Here is a 16,253-nt window from a genome sequence, read left to right as displayed (position 1 = left end):
AAACGAAACAAGAAAAAAAAATATATTACAAAGACAAAAACACCCTTACAAACTAAACTTTGAATTTTTAAAATCAAGGCTAAACTTGTCAATTCACTGAAAAAAAAAAGACTAAAATTCCCCTCCTAAAAGACTAAAAAGCATGTACCGTTTGCTTTAAATAACAACGAAGTATTTTTACTGTAAAAAAAATGTCTATGGACTGAATTAGGCCCAATCAATTTCGAAATGACCATTCCGTGAATCAGTTTTTGTGTTTTTTTTTTTTTTTTTAATGATGGGAGGACCTTTGAATCTCTCTAGTGCTCTTAAAAATCAGAGGTAAAATTAATGAACAGACGGAGAGGACAAAGACGTTGTTAATGTTAAAAGGATTATGTATGAAGAACATCTATGCAGTAATAATGATTGTATAGAGCATCCATAACAATAGTTTACATCCACAGATAGACCGGAGAGTCAGATATGCATGCACTAGATTTTTTTTTGGCATGAAATTAATTTTCTGGTTTGGGTCAATCCTGAACGTCTTGAGCTTTAATATTCAGCTCCACTTCCATGGCTTGCCTGAGCTTAAGTTTCTCTTTGTACTCTTTCAGTTCTCTCTTGTATCTTTCCTTGTCTTTCAAGCCAATGTTTTGGTAAACCTGCAAAAGACACAATCGATTTGTGAAGAACAACTTGAGATGCTTCACTTTGGATCTTGAAATCTGAATTGCTAGAGGCTAGAAATGGTTTCACGTGAACTGAAATACGGTAATGTAAAGAAGGCAATTAACAATGTAGTAACAATTCCGTGTTTGTACCATCCTCTCCTCTGCGCTGAGACTGCTCCATGACTGGCCTATCATTTTTGTAAACTCCCTTTCTCTATTGGGGTAAAGAGATTTCAGCTTATAGTGTTTCTCAGCAAAGAAGAAGTTGTAGCCACTCCTGTTGGGTTTGGGGTAGCTGGGATCCCCCGATCTTTTGCTCCTCCTCCTCCGACGCCTGCGGTTGGGAGTGTATGGGACAATGGCACCATCATATTGAGGAATAGAATTAGACAAGTCCTGCTGGTCTGGATGGTAAAGCACTCCATGGAGAACCTCGGAACCTAATTGCACCGAGACCAGGTAACCACAATCAAATTTCCCTTCTATTGTCCCACTGGCTGAAAAAGACGAAGAGCCTGTATAGAAGACGAGATAAAATTAATCTGCTCGTTAAGCTTGCAGATTAACAAAGCAAAGGGTAAGTTTTCAACTATAAAGCTCAGACTCCACAGTTAAGGACAAGGTATGCTAGCTAGCCCTTTACTACATGAAGTCCTTGGACCATTATTCCTCGAAGGCTACAGGAGTCAAGATCAAAGGGTTTTCCTTTCTGATAGATATTCATCACACAATATACTCTATGCAAGTAAGCTACAAGCATAGACAACCAAAAAGGGATTTTCAACAAATGAAACATCATATACTATAAAAATAACATGGACTATAGCCACTGAATCACAAGATAAATGTAGCGGGACCACTAAGAAAAGGAAGATTGGGAAATCACAAAAGTATCCACATTCGAATCAAAATACCAAAAATCTCGCCATCAATATCTTTCCTAGAACTGTAACTCAACTCAAAAAATTGAATTATATACAAGATTAATATTATACGTGGAGCATAAATTAGATCAAACATTTGTGGTCTGATGTTGAAGCTCTATTTATCCTCTTACATATATTTATTTTTTTCTATAAGCAATGAAATTAGGAGATTCACAAAACCAAACTCACTTTCGGTAGACGGATCAGGACAATCCCTTATGGGTTCTGGAGAATATTCCACAATAGCCAGTTCAGTTTTGCTTGAAGGGCTGCCAAGAGGAAATGCAACTGCAGAGTGAATAAGCAGAGAGGAATCAGTTTGTAAGCGGCAAAAACCATATGACATGGATAAAACTTAACAAAGACAGAGCCAGGATACTAAGCGATCATCACCTGCTGGAGTAGAGACTGGACCCTGGATCTTGAAGAAGTGGACCTGTTCGTAATGATAAAGGAGGCTAAAGTAGTGTTTCTTCAATACAAAAGAAGCACTTGTTGTTGTTGCAGAAAAACAAAACACAGAACCCACTTCCCTCCATTTCTTCTCTGCAACAACCTACACATGCATCATCCGTCACTTTGAAATGTCTTGCAAGAGAGCTTGTCGAATTTACAGACCAAAATGATCGTTAGGAACAGAATCGAACCTTATCATAACCACCCCTGTTAGTTGTCTCTACATATAAAACTTGCAAATCCAGCTCCTTCCCTCCAATCACAGGTATCCTTCAAAAACACAGAGAGAGTGATCATCGTACACAGAAAAATGACATGATCAGCCAATCAAACAGTCAAGAAAGAAAGATAGGGATAAGGGAGGCTTACATAAATTTGGTGCCCATTACAAAATGAAAGCGCCTGAGAGTGTCCCAAAAAACAGAAGGGTCGTTAACAACATCTTCATGAGAGGCAAGAGGCGCAGGGTAGTGCTTGTTTTCCATTCCAGCCTTGAATTTTCTCTTACTGCCCGGCGACATTTTCTCACCGTCGCCGGAAAAACCAAGAAGAGGAGATTAATATTTAATAATTTAAGATTACTAGCTACACCTTTGATTCAAAAGCAACAGTAGTAACGAGGACAAAGAAAAAACTATATAGCAAGAGAAGAGAGTAATTAAGACTGAGCCAAGGCAGAATTAAAAGAAGAGTGTTGACGCGTGGGAGGCAACGGTTGCACAATATTGGCCTTTTCTAGCATTTTGAATAGCCAAGTCCACCCAGTAATAACAGAGGGAGAGAGAGAGCAGCAGCAGAGCCCCAATAAGCCAAGCCTGCCTTTTTTATTTTGCACAGGTCTATGCTTATTATTAAACACTACTACTTCGTATAGGATACTAGCAGTGTACTGCGCTACTTTTCCTTCTCTCTCGTGTCAATCGAAGCCTGGCATATCTGCAGCCATGAGAGCTTCGACTTTGGTTCTCTATCCATGTAAGTGTAACGTTGACATGCACTTGCTTTACTCTGGTCTGAAAGGCTCTTCTGACCATATCTTAAGGTACATCTGTAGAAAGATACTATAGTGTATTGGGATTGGTTTCTAGTGCAGTCCAGTGCATTAAGCCGAGTACGACACAAGTACCCGAAGCATTCCTCTGCATTAAAAGCTTATCTCCCTCTATTTATGGTTCTAATCCTTCTATCCTCCCTGAAACATTTTTGGGCCCTCCAAATATGAGCTTCCGCTGGTTAGGTTAAAGTTTTACATGGCAGGAAATATTTTGGACCCGCTACTTTCCAGGCATGAGCTGACTTCCCTATTGTATCAGTTACTATATGCTTTTATGTGGAGACATATTCGGGTTCATTTCGAAGAAAAATACATAGATAACGAAAGAGAAAACTAAATCTTAAACCCACCACCACAAGTGATTGAGAATATTTTTAAAATATTTTTTTTTATTTTCTCGCTTTTTTCTTTCTTTGTGTTTATCTCTAATGAGTAGTTACCTTTTTTTTATTATCTCAAAAAATCTTTAAAACCAGAATATTTATAAGTTAGTTTTCATGCACTAAAAACGTTTTTTTTTTCAGTTAGATTTGCGAGTCATCTATGGAAAGTGGCGCAGAAATTATCCAAGTACAGTGTATGATCATACCTTGATTACCATAAATGATACGGGCCTAAACTGGGGTGAAGGCCCATTATAAATGTATAAGGGCTTAACTTCTTGGGCCCTAAATAAACATAATTGGAGCACAATTAGAAAATCCTAATTGGTTTTTCTTTGTAGATATTTTTTTTAATGTTTTTTACTCCATGAGCCTCCTTCGATACAAACATAATCGAAACACAATTTAAAACATTACCCGTGACATGGACAGATTACTGTAACGAACGGTAAGATTGTAATAGTGATTATGTTTAAAGTATTTTTTATTCAAAAATATTTTAAAAAAATATTTTTGATATCAATATTTCAAAACAATTTAAATATATAAAAAAATATTTTTTAACAAAAAAAAATCAAAATTTAAAATGGACTCTCCTAATCCCAACTATATTAACGGGTGAGCTGTCGAAGCAAAGTCCAACTCTGAGCTAGGTAAAATGATGACCTGAAACCTCTCCCAAGTTAATTTTTATTTTGAAATGAATTATTAAAATAATATTATTTTGATTTTTTAAAAAAGAAAGTTGACGTGGCTAAAGAAAAACCTAGATGCTGGGCCGAGTCTTGTAGCTAACAAAAGAGGATGGAATACAGACCTCGAAGATTTGCAAGTACATGGGATCTTTTCCTACGTTTTCATCACGGAGAGGGTTTGTGGATTATGTCCCGTAAAAAGTCAAAACCATCGGTCTTGTCTTGTAAATCAGAGCAGGTCGGGGCCATGTCGAGAAAGCACTATGTGGCTCCAAGCCACGATCAAGAGCCCAAATGTTCAAGGAAGCTGAATCCAGCCCGTTTTAAGCTAATTACTTAGCGGGATGTTGCAGAAGCCTCGTTGAGCTTTTTTGAGAACAAGGTGTTGTTTTCAGATTAATTAAATTATTAAAAACATAAATATATTTATCATATTTTACGGGGTTAATATCTTATTTAGTTTAATTAGAAACTGATTTAGACCAGTTTTCGATTTCCTAGATTAATCCAGGACCGGAATGAGCTCTATCTTTTGCTTCTTCTTGTGGGTTGATCTTGGAATCAAATCATAATCAATGGTCAACAAGATCTGTATTTGATTTTTTTTTCTTACGCCTTACGGTCTCCGTTCCTGAAATGGATAACTCTTGAGTATTTCACATCCTTTCACCAGCAAAGGCTAATCCTGAAAACATGGTCTGATATTATTGCCTGGACTTGCTGGATCGCCCACGTACTTACGCCACTTGAGTGAACGAGAAGATGACCATGACTCCATGAGGACAGTACTGTAAACGAGTTGACTAATTGTTCAAGCACCCAATTATAGATCAGTAGCTAGCAACCAGCACGTCCAGAGAGCTAGATTCAGGGGCGGAAGCAAGGGGGGCAAGCAGGGGCCCGGGCCCCCCCTGCAATACTTGCCCCCTGCAATACTCTTTTTTTTTTTTTTAATTTATTAGGTAATTAGATAATTAAATAGGAGGAAGTGTTATATTTTTTATTTTAAAAATGTGGTCCTTCTAAATTAAATGTGATTTTATTTTTGATTTTCTTTGAATTTACTCTTGACCTACATATGGAAAAGAAAAAAATATAAAGATATTATTTTGTGAAATAAAAAACAGAGCCATCAATTTACCCTAATATAAATCATGCAGCCAATCAAAAACATAAATCGCGAGCAAAATTTTTCTATAAAAAGATTGAAGTAGAGCTACTAATTAATTTATCTTTCATAAAAAAAATAAGGTAACTTAAATTTAAAATATATTTTTGTTTTGTTTTGAGATGTTTATTAATAATTTGATAAGGTTTTTTTTAATAATTCTATCATTTTTGCTCCTTTTTTTTCTTAGATTTGCTAGTTCTATCAATTTTTTTTTGCATTATTGTTCTATTGATTTTTTTTTAATTAATTAGATATATTTTATTGGTTTGTTTTGATTATGCTTAGATTTTTTTTATGTTTTGTTTTTAGTAGAACTGTCAAAATTATCAATTTTTTCTTACAATATATGTTTTGATTTTAGGTTGAACCATGAACAAAATAAGAAGAATTAATTATTTTTTCAAAAAAAAAAAGAAAAAAATATTGATAACTCACAGCCTACTGAACGAGCTTTTTCAGCGATAAAGATAGTTAAAATAAGACTTCGCAATCGGATGGAGGATGATTTTCTTGCAAATTATTTGATTGTCTATATAGAAAAAGAAATTGCTGAAAGATTCATAATTGATATGATAATCGATGAATTCTATTATATGAAAGAACAACGAGCACAATTAAAATAAATATTTAAGAATTATTTTTTATTATTTTTTGCTTTATTTCAAAGTTTATCAAACATAAATAATGTTTTGTTTTAGCTAATGTTTCTTATATACTTTGTATGTTTATATTTGATAGGTATAAAGACCAACAACATTAAAGTGATGGATATATTATGAAGATAAAATTAACTTCATTGCTTTGACTCAATTTGGTATTGCTCCAAACCTTTTACCTTATACAAAGGTTATTATATATTTGTAGTAAGTTATTTGAATAAAACTAAATTATATAGGTTTTGTTTTACAACTTATGTATAATAAATTAAAACAAATATTATATTTTATTATATAAATTTTGCCCCCTAATAAATAATCCTAGCTCCGCTCCTGGCTAGATTCATAGACTAAGCCACCATCTGTCACGGCACTAGAAGAAAGACGAATAGAGAAGAAGAAGAAGAAGAAGAAGAAGCAAGTAACAATCACAGTAACGTGATTGCAAAGTTAACTAGTTTCGTAAAGTTGATTTAATAGACCACAGCCATACAACATACCGGTCTCGTACTGTTCCTAAATTCAAGACTTTTGACGAACTTAAACCTAGGATTTTCAACGTTAAAAGAGACGGTGAAGACGACTGCTGGATATTTGTTTAAGATTTAATATTGATAGTGAGAATTTATCCTGGATAGTCAAGACAGGATCGTCGGTGAGTTGTCATAGGTTTTTGTAGTAAAAAAGGTGAGATCATAAATCTTTTTGAGTGATTCTGTGCTAGATTCTTATACACTCGCACAAGATAAGATAATCTTGAAACTATATAGATTAGCTTCTTTTTTTGAACTTCTACAGTCCGATAACTTCAGTTTTACTCTATATATGTCTATGAGATGAATAAGTTCATTTGAAACCAGAAAGGCAGAAATCCACTGTCAGATAGAGAAGGTCTAATTAATAACCATATAATCTACTACAAGAGCAAACTTTCACAGAGATTTGTTCAGCAGAATCACCTTTTTTCTATCTCCCAGGCAAGCTCAGATTTTCTCAGTTGTTGTCCGCAGCCTGTGTTTATATATATATTCTAAGCGTTCGGAGAGTGTGATGAATATTATTTTTTAAAATGATTTTTATTTAAAAATAAAAAAATAAAATTTTATTTTTGATATTAATATATTAAAAAATTAAAAAATATTAATATAATTTTTTTAAAAAAAATGTGGTACATATCACTGTTATTAAACCCGGCCCGGCGGGTCGACCCGGTAGCTGGACCGGTCTGGGTTTAGTAAAAGACCGGCTGTGGCAACAGCCCGGCCAAACCCGGGCGACCCGAGCAAACCCGGACAAGACCTGATTTTTTTTTTTTTCAAATGTAGAATTTAAAACCCATTGGTATATATACTCTATATTCCCAAGAAAAAAGTCATGTTTTTTCAATGCAGGATAAAAAACCTTTTGGTTTAAATACTTTAACTTAAAAGGATAACATAGTATGTTTTCAATGTGGGATTTGAAACCCTTTCATATATATACTCTATATTCCCATGAAAAAAGTTATGTTTTTTCAATGCGGGATAAAAAAACCTTTTGGTTTAAATACTTTAACTTAAAAGGATAACACAGTATCTTTTCAATGTGGGATTTGAAGACCTTTCATATATATACTCTATGTTTTCATGAAAAAAGTTATGTTTTTTCAATGTAGGATTTGAAACCTATTAGTATATATACTCTATGTTTTTAAGAAAAAAGTTATGTTTTTTCAATGTGGGATGAAAAACTTTTTAAAATATTCTTTTAAACTTCATAATATGTATAATCTATATTTACATGGATTTTTTTATATGAAATATTAAAATTTTAATTTTTTTAAAATTTTTCCAAGTTAATCCGAGTTGACCTATAAAACTTGGAATCCGGTTTCTTAACCGGGTCAACCCCGGGCCGGGTTTAATATCTACGGTACAGATAACTCACAAACAGTCCCAGAATCATAGTTGTTCTGCTTAATGAATTTTTCAATTGACAAAGGACCAATATAGACACCTGCATTATCCCTTTTGTTTTACATGTCCTATTTTTTCTAACATCTATTTAATAAATTAATATCATCATCGTTTACTTCATAAATGCCTTCAACTTTAACTGCTGCTGTTGCGTCATCAAGCAATTTAATATTTATTTGTTCGAAACATGTTATTTTCTGTGGATGGGCCATGTCTTCATATTAACGTCTTCATATTAAAAATTAAAAAAATCAAAAACTCATTTTAATAAAAAATAAACTTTTTAAAAGTATTCTTCGAAGAATTATCAAACACGCATGAACTAAACTATTTTTTAGAGTATGATTGATGTTGTGGTGTATTATATTTTTTTTAAAAAAATAATTTGTTTAAAAATACATTAAAATATTTTTGTATCTTTTTATTTTTAATATGCATTAAAAATATTTAAGAATGTGGTATAAATTATTTTTTAAAGTATTTTTAACTTATAAATATATTAAAATAATATTTTTAAATTTTTTTACTACATCTGATTTACATCAAAACAATAAAAAATAATAATTTAAAATTAAAAAAATTAAAAATACAGTTGACTCCTGCATCGAGAATCTCGAGAATCCCCCAGTTAAAGTAACTTCCAGAACTGACATATCTATGACTAGCATTACATTTAGGGCCCGGTAAAGGTATTACTGTATTAGTAGTAGCATCGCATTATTTTTATACACATATATTTTTTTATTCTAAATATTTGTATATTTCAGCTTAGTTTTCATTGATCCAAGATCGTAGACAAACCATCCATATTTAAAATAATATGCCGCACAAAATTTCGAAAAAACCCTTTTTCTTATGTTTCTACGTTAAAATAAAATAAGAAGAAGAAGCGATTGGTTGGGATTTGATGAGAAATTAACAAAATAATTAAAGGTCGTTAGTCACGCAACCCACCAAAATTCTTCATGTCATTAAGTACAAGTACCACCACAAAATATTCACCAAGTTTTTTTCCCCCTCTCATGGAGGGAGAATGAAAGAGGGTACGTGGTTATGCACCATCTAGTGAGAGACTAATTTAAATCTTTGCTTTGCATTGCGTGGTGCATGATATTTTTTTTAGAAATATATTTGGAAATATCTGAGAGTATGATCAAATTCTTGGCAGGTGAGGTATTGTTATCAAGAATAAATCTTGAAAAAAATTTTCTTTAAGTGATGCAATTACTTCGTGTGAATTCATAAAAAATATTATATTTTTCACTTATATTAATAAAAAAATACAATACTCAAGTATGATTGATAATTAAGGTGTGAATGTAGGTTTGCTCAACCATTTTTAAAACCAAGTTTGCAATTTTTTTTCCTTTATATCTTTACTTTAAGCATTTTAATTATACTGTTGTTATATGTAATTAATATGTTTATTTGCATTAATTGACATAATTAGTGGAACACTTAATTCACTTCCTCTCAAGTGTTATTATTGCCTTAATCTTAGAACAACAACTGTTATCTTGGTCTTGCCCGGTCTGGCTTTATAAATTTGCATCTACCTGTAATTTACTAGAACCCGTTTGTTTTTGTGTTTCAAAAGTATTTTTGAAAAAAAATTGATTTTTTTTTTAAATTCCTTGCTTCAGATTTTTTTTTTTGTATTTTCATATTATTTTGATGTGTTAATATTAAAAATAAATTTTAAAAATTAAAAAAATTGATTAAATATATTTTCAAATAAAAAAATATTTTTAGAAATAATTGTTGTTACAATTTCAAAGAAATTAGATGGTAATCCACTGGCAAACTTGTAATCATACTCAAGTGACATAGAATTGAAATACAATGCGTGTTAAAATTCCCAAATCGTCCCATGCAAAGCAATACAAAAAAAAATTGCCAGGTATTCTTAAATATTGATTTAACTTAGGAGATATAGCCTCTGAATTTTTAGCTTAACTAGTGCATGGGTTTTTTAATTTTTTTAAGTTATCAATTAGAATTCAAATCTTAAAAAAAATATTAAAAAGATAATTGATCAGTGAATTAATCGGTTTAAATGTAGACGGTTTATCTAACACGTGATAGGAAGAAAACATAATTTTTTGATATTTACATTAATATATCTTTTATATTTGAAGAAAGATCACGAAAAATGTGCTTTATTCTTAATTAATAGGATATAAATTAATTGAAATCATAAAAAAATCAATTTTTTTTAAATTGAAAATGACTATTAATTTTCCAATTCCAATATGAATATTTTACTAAAAATATCTTTGTATTTTGATACACAAAATGCAAGAATTCCAAATTATCACAATATTGGAAAAGAAAAATACTACTATGCCCTAAACCATAACTGTAAAACCTGTATCGGTCCCATACGTGTCAGCAACACGCGACCGAGTTTAGCCTGGCTCAGTTCAGTTCCCAATCCAAAAAACGGAAGATGCTTAGGAATATTCCCACCTTTTGTGAATCTCACCCCAATCCCATTAGATTTACGGACAAGTCCCCACCTTGATCATTTTTCCCTATATAAACTCCCCCTCCTCTCTCGCTTTCAAACTCATTTCCATCGCAGCTTCCCTCTCAAACATCAAGAAATCAACTCTATTTCTCTACTCTAATGGCCATGGATTCCTCTATAGCTCTATCTCAATCTGACCAAGAAAATCTCTTGGAAGAACTTGGTATTTTCAAGATTCAAGGCCGTGATAAAGGTGGGCGTAAGGTTCTTCTCATCACCGGCAAGCACTTCCCTGGTAAGGACAACATGCAGTTTACTTTAGGTATTTTTTGGGATTTATTTTTCTCTTTTTGCTGCAAAAGTAACCTTTTTTGTGGGGTTTTAGCTCGGGAGGTGAGCGGTGAGGTGTTGAAGAAATACTTGGAGGAGAAAATATATCCAAAATTAGAAGAAAAGCCATTTTCGGTGGTGTATATGCACACAGATGTTCAAAGGAGTGAGAATCTCCCTGGGATTTCGACCCTTCGATCAATTTACGAGGATATTCCGATCAACGTCAAGAATCATCTTGAATCTATTTACTTTTTGCATCCGGGCCTTCAAGCCAGGCTCTTTCTTGCCACTCTTGGTCGTTTTCTCTTCAGTGGAGGGTAAGATAATAAGAGTCTTGCCTTTTCTGAGGGTCCCCTTATAGCCTTTTTGACCAAGCTCCACTCACATGGAAAGTGCTTAAGGTTTTGGAGCATGATTCATTGGTGCTTGGTAGGTGTTAATTGCTGGATTAACTTTAATTAATTGATTGATTAACGGGTGTGATCAGGTTATACTCGAAGCTGAGATACGTGACAAGGCTGGAGTTTCTGTGGGACCATGTGAGGAGGAGTGAGATTGAGATTCCGGAATTTGCTTATGATCATGATGAGGAGCTGGAGTACCGTCCGATGATGGATTATGGATTAGAGAGTGATCACCCCGGAGTGTACGGCGGGCCATCTATGGATAATAATCATCTTTCATTGTATTCAATGCGAGGCATCGCGTAGCATTCGGATGTTTTTGGGGTTACTTTCCATGTATAAATTGGAGGATGGAATGTGTTCTCGTTTCTGGTTTTTTTTTTTGTATAAATTAAGAGCGCCTTGTTCTTGGCACGATGAACTAGCGGTGTTGAAATTAACAGCACGACTATGGTTGTTTAACCGTTTTGGCCAGCCGTGACGGGTTGATATAGAAAACGACTAGTTGATTTTTCAGTTAAATCAAGTTAAATATTTGATTTAATTGGGTTTTTAATGACTCGTTTCATCCAATTAAATTCAGAGGGGAAATGAATTTTCATTTAGTTTTCGGGTCTCAATTTAACTGATTAATAAAACTCAAATTAATAAAAATGAATTTCCGGGGGGGTTAAATGATTGATAAAAACGTTTTTTTAGGGGGGTTAAAATGTAAAATTAAAAACCATGAATTTAAAGATTGATCTAGTTGGTTTCTCAGTTAAACCAAACTAAATAAAACTCAAATTAATAAAAATGATTTTTTTGGGGGGTTAAATGATTAATAAAAACGTTTTTTAGTGATGTAATTCGGTTGAATTCAATTTTAAGTTAGTTAGCATCAAGGAAATAAATAAGAAATAATAATTTATTCCAGTTCATACTATCATATTGGTTCTTGGTTTAGTTTTATGGTCTCAATTTAATTGATTAATAAAACTCAAATTAATAAAAATGATTTTTCTAGGGTTAAATGATGAATAAAAATGTTTTTTCAGGGGGTTAAAATGTAAAATTGAACGAGTTTAGGCTACACGGAAGATTTGTAGTGAATATTGGTACTTAATATCAACTGCTTCCAGGTTATAATAGGATTTTGACTGAAGCAAGTATTGGTGAGCCAAAGATCAATTCTCTAAGGGATAAGATATCAGTACTCAGGAATATGTGAGGAGTGTGCAGAATTAAAGATTATTCGAGAAAAAATAATTTCAAAAGAAATCTATAAGCATCGGAAAAAAGAGGAACAATACAATCCTTCAGGCCTAAAGAAATTTTGGTAAAAGCCTAATTAGGTAGTAAGCGGCCCTACAATTTGCGAAATAAGAGAGTGCAAGTCCATCATATGCTACTGCTGGCCTGTGCACTCTCCCAAGAAAATCTACGTCTACAAGTGCAAGTATCCAGAGATTAATCCGCAGGCCGAAGGGATTGGCGAGCTCAGGGTTTTTCGAAACCCTTTTGGAAGGTGAAGTCCGTATGAAAATAGGGAAAACAATATTGGTAAACTTCTGGTTCTTGATCCGATTGGGATACGGTGAAGTTACATCAAATCTATAAATATAGGACCCTAGCTTTGATTCTTGCACAGCAAATTCTGGGTGAGCCTTGTTTCAAGAGTTCTCCTGGTATAGTTTTCTTTGAAAGGTTCATATTCCTTGGAAATTAATTTGCTATTATGGGGAATTGCTTGGTCCTGCCAGTGAAATCTGATAAATGTTTCAGCAAGAAAAGTAATCCTGTGCTACCACCAGACCTTCCAGCCGAAGATAGCAATCAAGTTAAGCTGCCGCCACAGAAGTTATTCAACAGGGAAAACAATGGCAAACTAACTGAAGCTCAAGTTGAAGAAGGCCGTGGCGCTCTACTGCTCCCACCCCAACAATGCAGGGAGGCAAGTAACCTTGAACCAGTTAAGGTTCACAGACAAATCGTAGCTAGAGTTGAAGAACGCACTGGCGCTCTTCTACTCCCACATCAAGTATTCGAGAAAGCAAGTAACCGTGAATCTGTTGATGCTAAAAAACAAACCAAAGCTCAAGTTGAAGAACGCGGCGGCGCTCTGCTGCTCCCACACCAACTAATAAAGAAAGCAAACAACTGTGGCCTAGTTGAAACTCCAGCTGGAAAACGCTATCCTGGTGTACTGCTTCCCCATGAATTTTTCCAAGTAACTTTATGAATTAGAGAGCAATCACCCAAGAGCCTGCAGCGGGCAATGATTCGGTTTCATTGTACTCGTTGGATAGCGTTACTATTTTTGTAGCTACCTGATTCTTTTTTGCTAGTGCTCAAACTTTTCCATGTATTCGTTTCTGTTTATTAAGAGTTTTCAGGAGTTTTTTGCACAGATTCTAGAACGAGTATTTGTATACCAAGACAATTTGATAGTTTTTTTACCCTGTGAGAGGACTAGCTTAGTTGAGAAAAGAAAGCAAAAGAAAACACATACCAAGTCCCATTTTTTCTCTTGTTCTCCTAAGTTTTCCCAGCAACCAAACAGACGGAAAGAAGAGATAGAATACGAGGCAAAAGGCTAGGGTGCAGGCTAGGTATTCATAATCAATATATTAGAAGGAAACGGAAGATTGCAGGCACTCATCTTAGTAGGAATAGAGCTAGAATTTTCTATCCAATAAGAGATAGCAAATCAAGAAACGAATAAATGCACACAAACATTAATTTTCCAGTAAAATGCCGAGTGACCATTGAAGTTAAAACATGTAATGGGCATACAAAACAAAGCTCTTGTGACCAAGAAAAAGAGTGCCACCGCCGACCCTCCCACATTCACCACTTGCATATATCTACATAGAAGTTCTTATTTCCTCCGCTTAATAGCTTGTACGATTTTTCATGTTGTTATAGTCACACCACATCTAGTCACAAAAATCCAAGCCCTGGAAACAATCCCAGACATAGACAATGCTTCACGTATCAGCTCTGCCATACTCATGCAAACAGAACGTTGCCGAATAACTAAGTTTTTAAACACCCTTACTGTACACAATTGCTGAACAACTAAACCCCATAGATAATATTTTCATTGACTTCTAAGTTGCTTTAGAAAGCAAATGCCAAAGCATCAATTAACTATTAATTAAATAAAATAACTGGTAAGGGAGACGATGAGAACCTAAACCCAGTTGTAACAATTCCAAAAAGAGTAAAAGTAATCAGTTTATCGATAGTAAAGTAGGATAAGTTTCACTAAGTTGTACACTAAGTCATGTTTTCAACCATAGTGCTTTCCCTGCCATTATTGTCTTCACTGGTGATATTATCTCCATTGTTGCAAGCACGAAGATCAGGATAGTTTCGGTGGTTGAGAGAATGCAACCACAGAGCCACTGATCCTTCATTGTGTTCTGTTGTCGCAATGTGTGAGTATATGTGCTTCATCTTGAATTCCTCTGCTTCCTCTTCGTAATCTTTCATGGAAAGTTCTTCATGGCTGTCTTTCCATTTCTGGTTATATGATGTGAAAAAGCACTCATCCAAGTATAACCCAACCTCAGGAGCCGTAGGCACATTGATGTTCACATTCCTGTAAATTTGGTAAAACATTGATTAGAGAAAAACATCAGTGATACGACAACACAGCCCATTGAAAGGAAAAAAGATTAGAAGTCCGTACTTTTGCAGAGCAGTTTGTATCAACGACTCAGATGCACAGTTCCTCATAATAGCCACGGCAACACCAATCATCTTCCGTATCTGATGAAGCATGAAGCTCTGCCCAACAACCTCACACTTCACAAACTCAATGCCTTCAACAGTAACTGTAGTCTTGGCATCAAATGAAATGATGTAGCGCTGAGCAGAGGGGTCTTCAGCCTTAGTTCTAGTGGTAAAATTATGGAAGTTATGACTCCCCAAGTAATAATTCAATATTCGATTGAATTTCTCTTTCTCCTTCTCTCCGTAACAAAATCCACTTCCCTTAATCGCTTCCTCTTCTGATTTTGTATTTTTATCATCACCATTCTCAATGGACACCATTATCTCATCTTTAATTTCGGGGTTGGCATTAGCATCTTCGCTGTTTGATGAAATGCCTGACTCAGTTGTTTCAGATTTTTTACATCTGTCTTCATTTTGAAAGACCTTAGTTTCATTAACAGATTCAGAATTCCTAATATCTCCATCACCATTATCCATAAGACCACTAACCTCCTCTTTTATTTCTGATTTTAGAGTAGTATCTTTATCGTTTGACCAAATTTCTGTTGGGGAAACATCAGAGTTTGATTCAAAGCTGCGCTTACCCACAGCACCAACAACCTTACGCCCTCTTTCTGAACACTGCAAACACTTAACAAGCTCACTACCAGACCCTAAACTAGCTAACACGCTCTCCCTATCACGATGCGAGCAAGGATTAAGAGCAAAAACAGGAATTAAATAGACGTACCTTCTCCGATCACAAAACTTCTTAGCATTAAACGAACCCGTCACTCTCTTGTACCCGAAAATCCTAATCTGAGGAGAAAGATTTGAATGCAAGCGTTCCACAAGTCCAGGCGGGTCGATGTAGAACCGGCCCGAGACAACCTGTCCCACAGCGCTCACGCCCTTATCAGTACGAGCAGAACGAGCCCAGTCATAGCGCTTGGGGATGCCACGGTCATGTTCAGGGACAGCACCGGCGTGAAAAAGGGCCTCTTCGAGGTCCCCTTCTATGGTTTTGGCACCTGGGTTCTTCTGCATACCTTGATAGCCAGCGCCGCAGTATGTGAGGAATATTGCGATTTTGCGGCGCTTGTATCTTTGCTTTTTAATGGTTGTGTCGTCACCGGGGGTTGTGGCGGCGGCGTCTTCGTCCTCGGAGGTTGTAGTGGACATCTTGGGCCTTTTGAGGTCTGGTTCTTGTTGCTGTGGTGGTGATGTTGTGGTTTTTGAATCAGGGGTTTCCATTTTTTGGTTTATAAGATGATCGAGTTATCCATTAAAGTGTCAACATTGCTTGCTTTCCATCCCCTGGAAAAACCCTAGAGTAGAAGACACTGTTTAAAATGGGAACGTTCCTACGCGGGAGGTTTGACAGGAATAATG

At 34.8% G+C, this 16,253-nt stretch overlaps 3 protein-coding genes across 3 annotated transcripts; 1 reads left to right on the top strand and 2 right to left on the bottom strand.

Moving 5' to 3' along the window:
• Window positions 1-345: 345 nt before the first annotated feature.
• On the bottom strand, window positions 346-3,350 carry LOC133693851 (high mobility group B protein 9). The gene is made up of 6 exons (XM_062115194.1): window positions 2,408-3,350; window positions 2,230-2,308; window positions 1,976-2,138; window positions 1,772-1,870; window positions 807-1,171; window positions 346-647 (listed from the first exon to the last, which is right to left on the bottom strand). The coding sequence occupies exons 1-6, from the start codon at window positions 2,557-2,559 to the stop codon at window positions 516-518; spliced, it is 990 nt and encodes a 329-aa protein (XP_061971178.1). The 5' UTR covers window positions 2,560-3,350; the 3' UTR covers window positions 346-515.
• Window positions 3,351-10,407: 7,057 nt separating this feature from the next.
• LOC133694249 (uncharacterized) lies at window positions 10,408-11,580 on the top strand. Its single transcript, XM_062115743.1, has 3 exons — window positions 10,408-10,717; window positions 10,808-11,072; window positions 11,243-11,580. Exons 1-3 carry the CDS (start codon window positions 10,582-10,584, stop codon window positions 11,463-11,465), a joined length of 624 nt encoding a protein of 207 aa, XP_061971727.1. The 5' UTR covers window positions 10,408-10,581; the 3' UTR covers window positions 11,466-11,580.
• Window positions 11,581-14,212: 2,632 nt separating this feature from the next.
• On the bottom strand, window positions 14,213-16,253 carry LOC133693445 (uncharacterized). The gene is made up of 2 exons (XM_062114666.1): window positions 14,836-16,253; window positions 14,213-14,745 (listed from the first exon to the last, which is right to left on the bottom strand). Exons 1-2 carry the CDS (start codon window positions 16,113-16,115, stop codon window positions 14,421-14,423), a joined length of 1,605 nt encoding a protein of 534 aa, XP_061970650.1. The 5' UTR covers window positions 16,116-16,253; the 3' UTR covers window positions 14,213-14,420.

The sequence above is a fragment of the Populus nigra genome, chromosome 5 (assembly GCF_951802175.1).
Source record: "Populus nigra chromosome 5, ddPopNigr1.1, whole genome shotgun sequence".
In the NCBI taxonomy this organism is placed as follows: domain Eukaryota; kingdom Viridiplantae; phylum Streptophyta; class Magnoliopsida; order Malpighiales; family Salicaceae; genus Populus; species Populus nigra.
The sequence above is the reverse complement of the archived record's forward strand: the minus strand, read 5'-3'. Positions and strand labels throughout refer to the sequence as shown.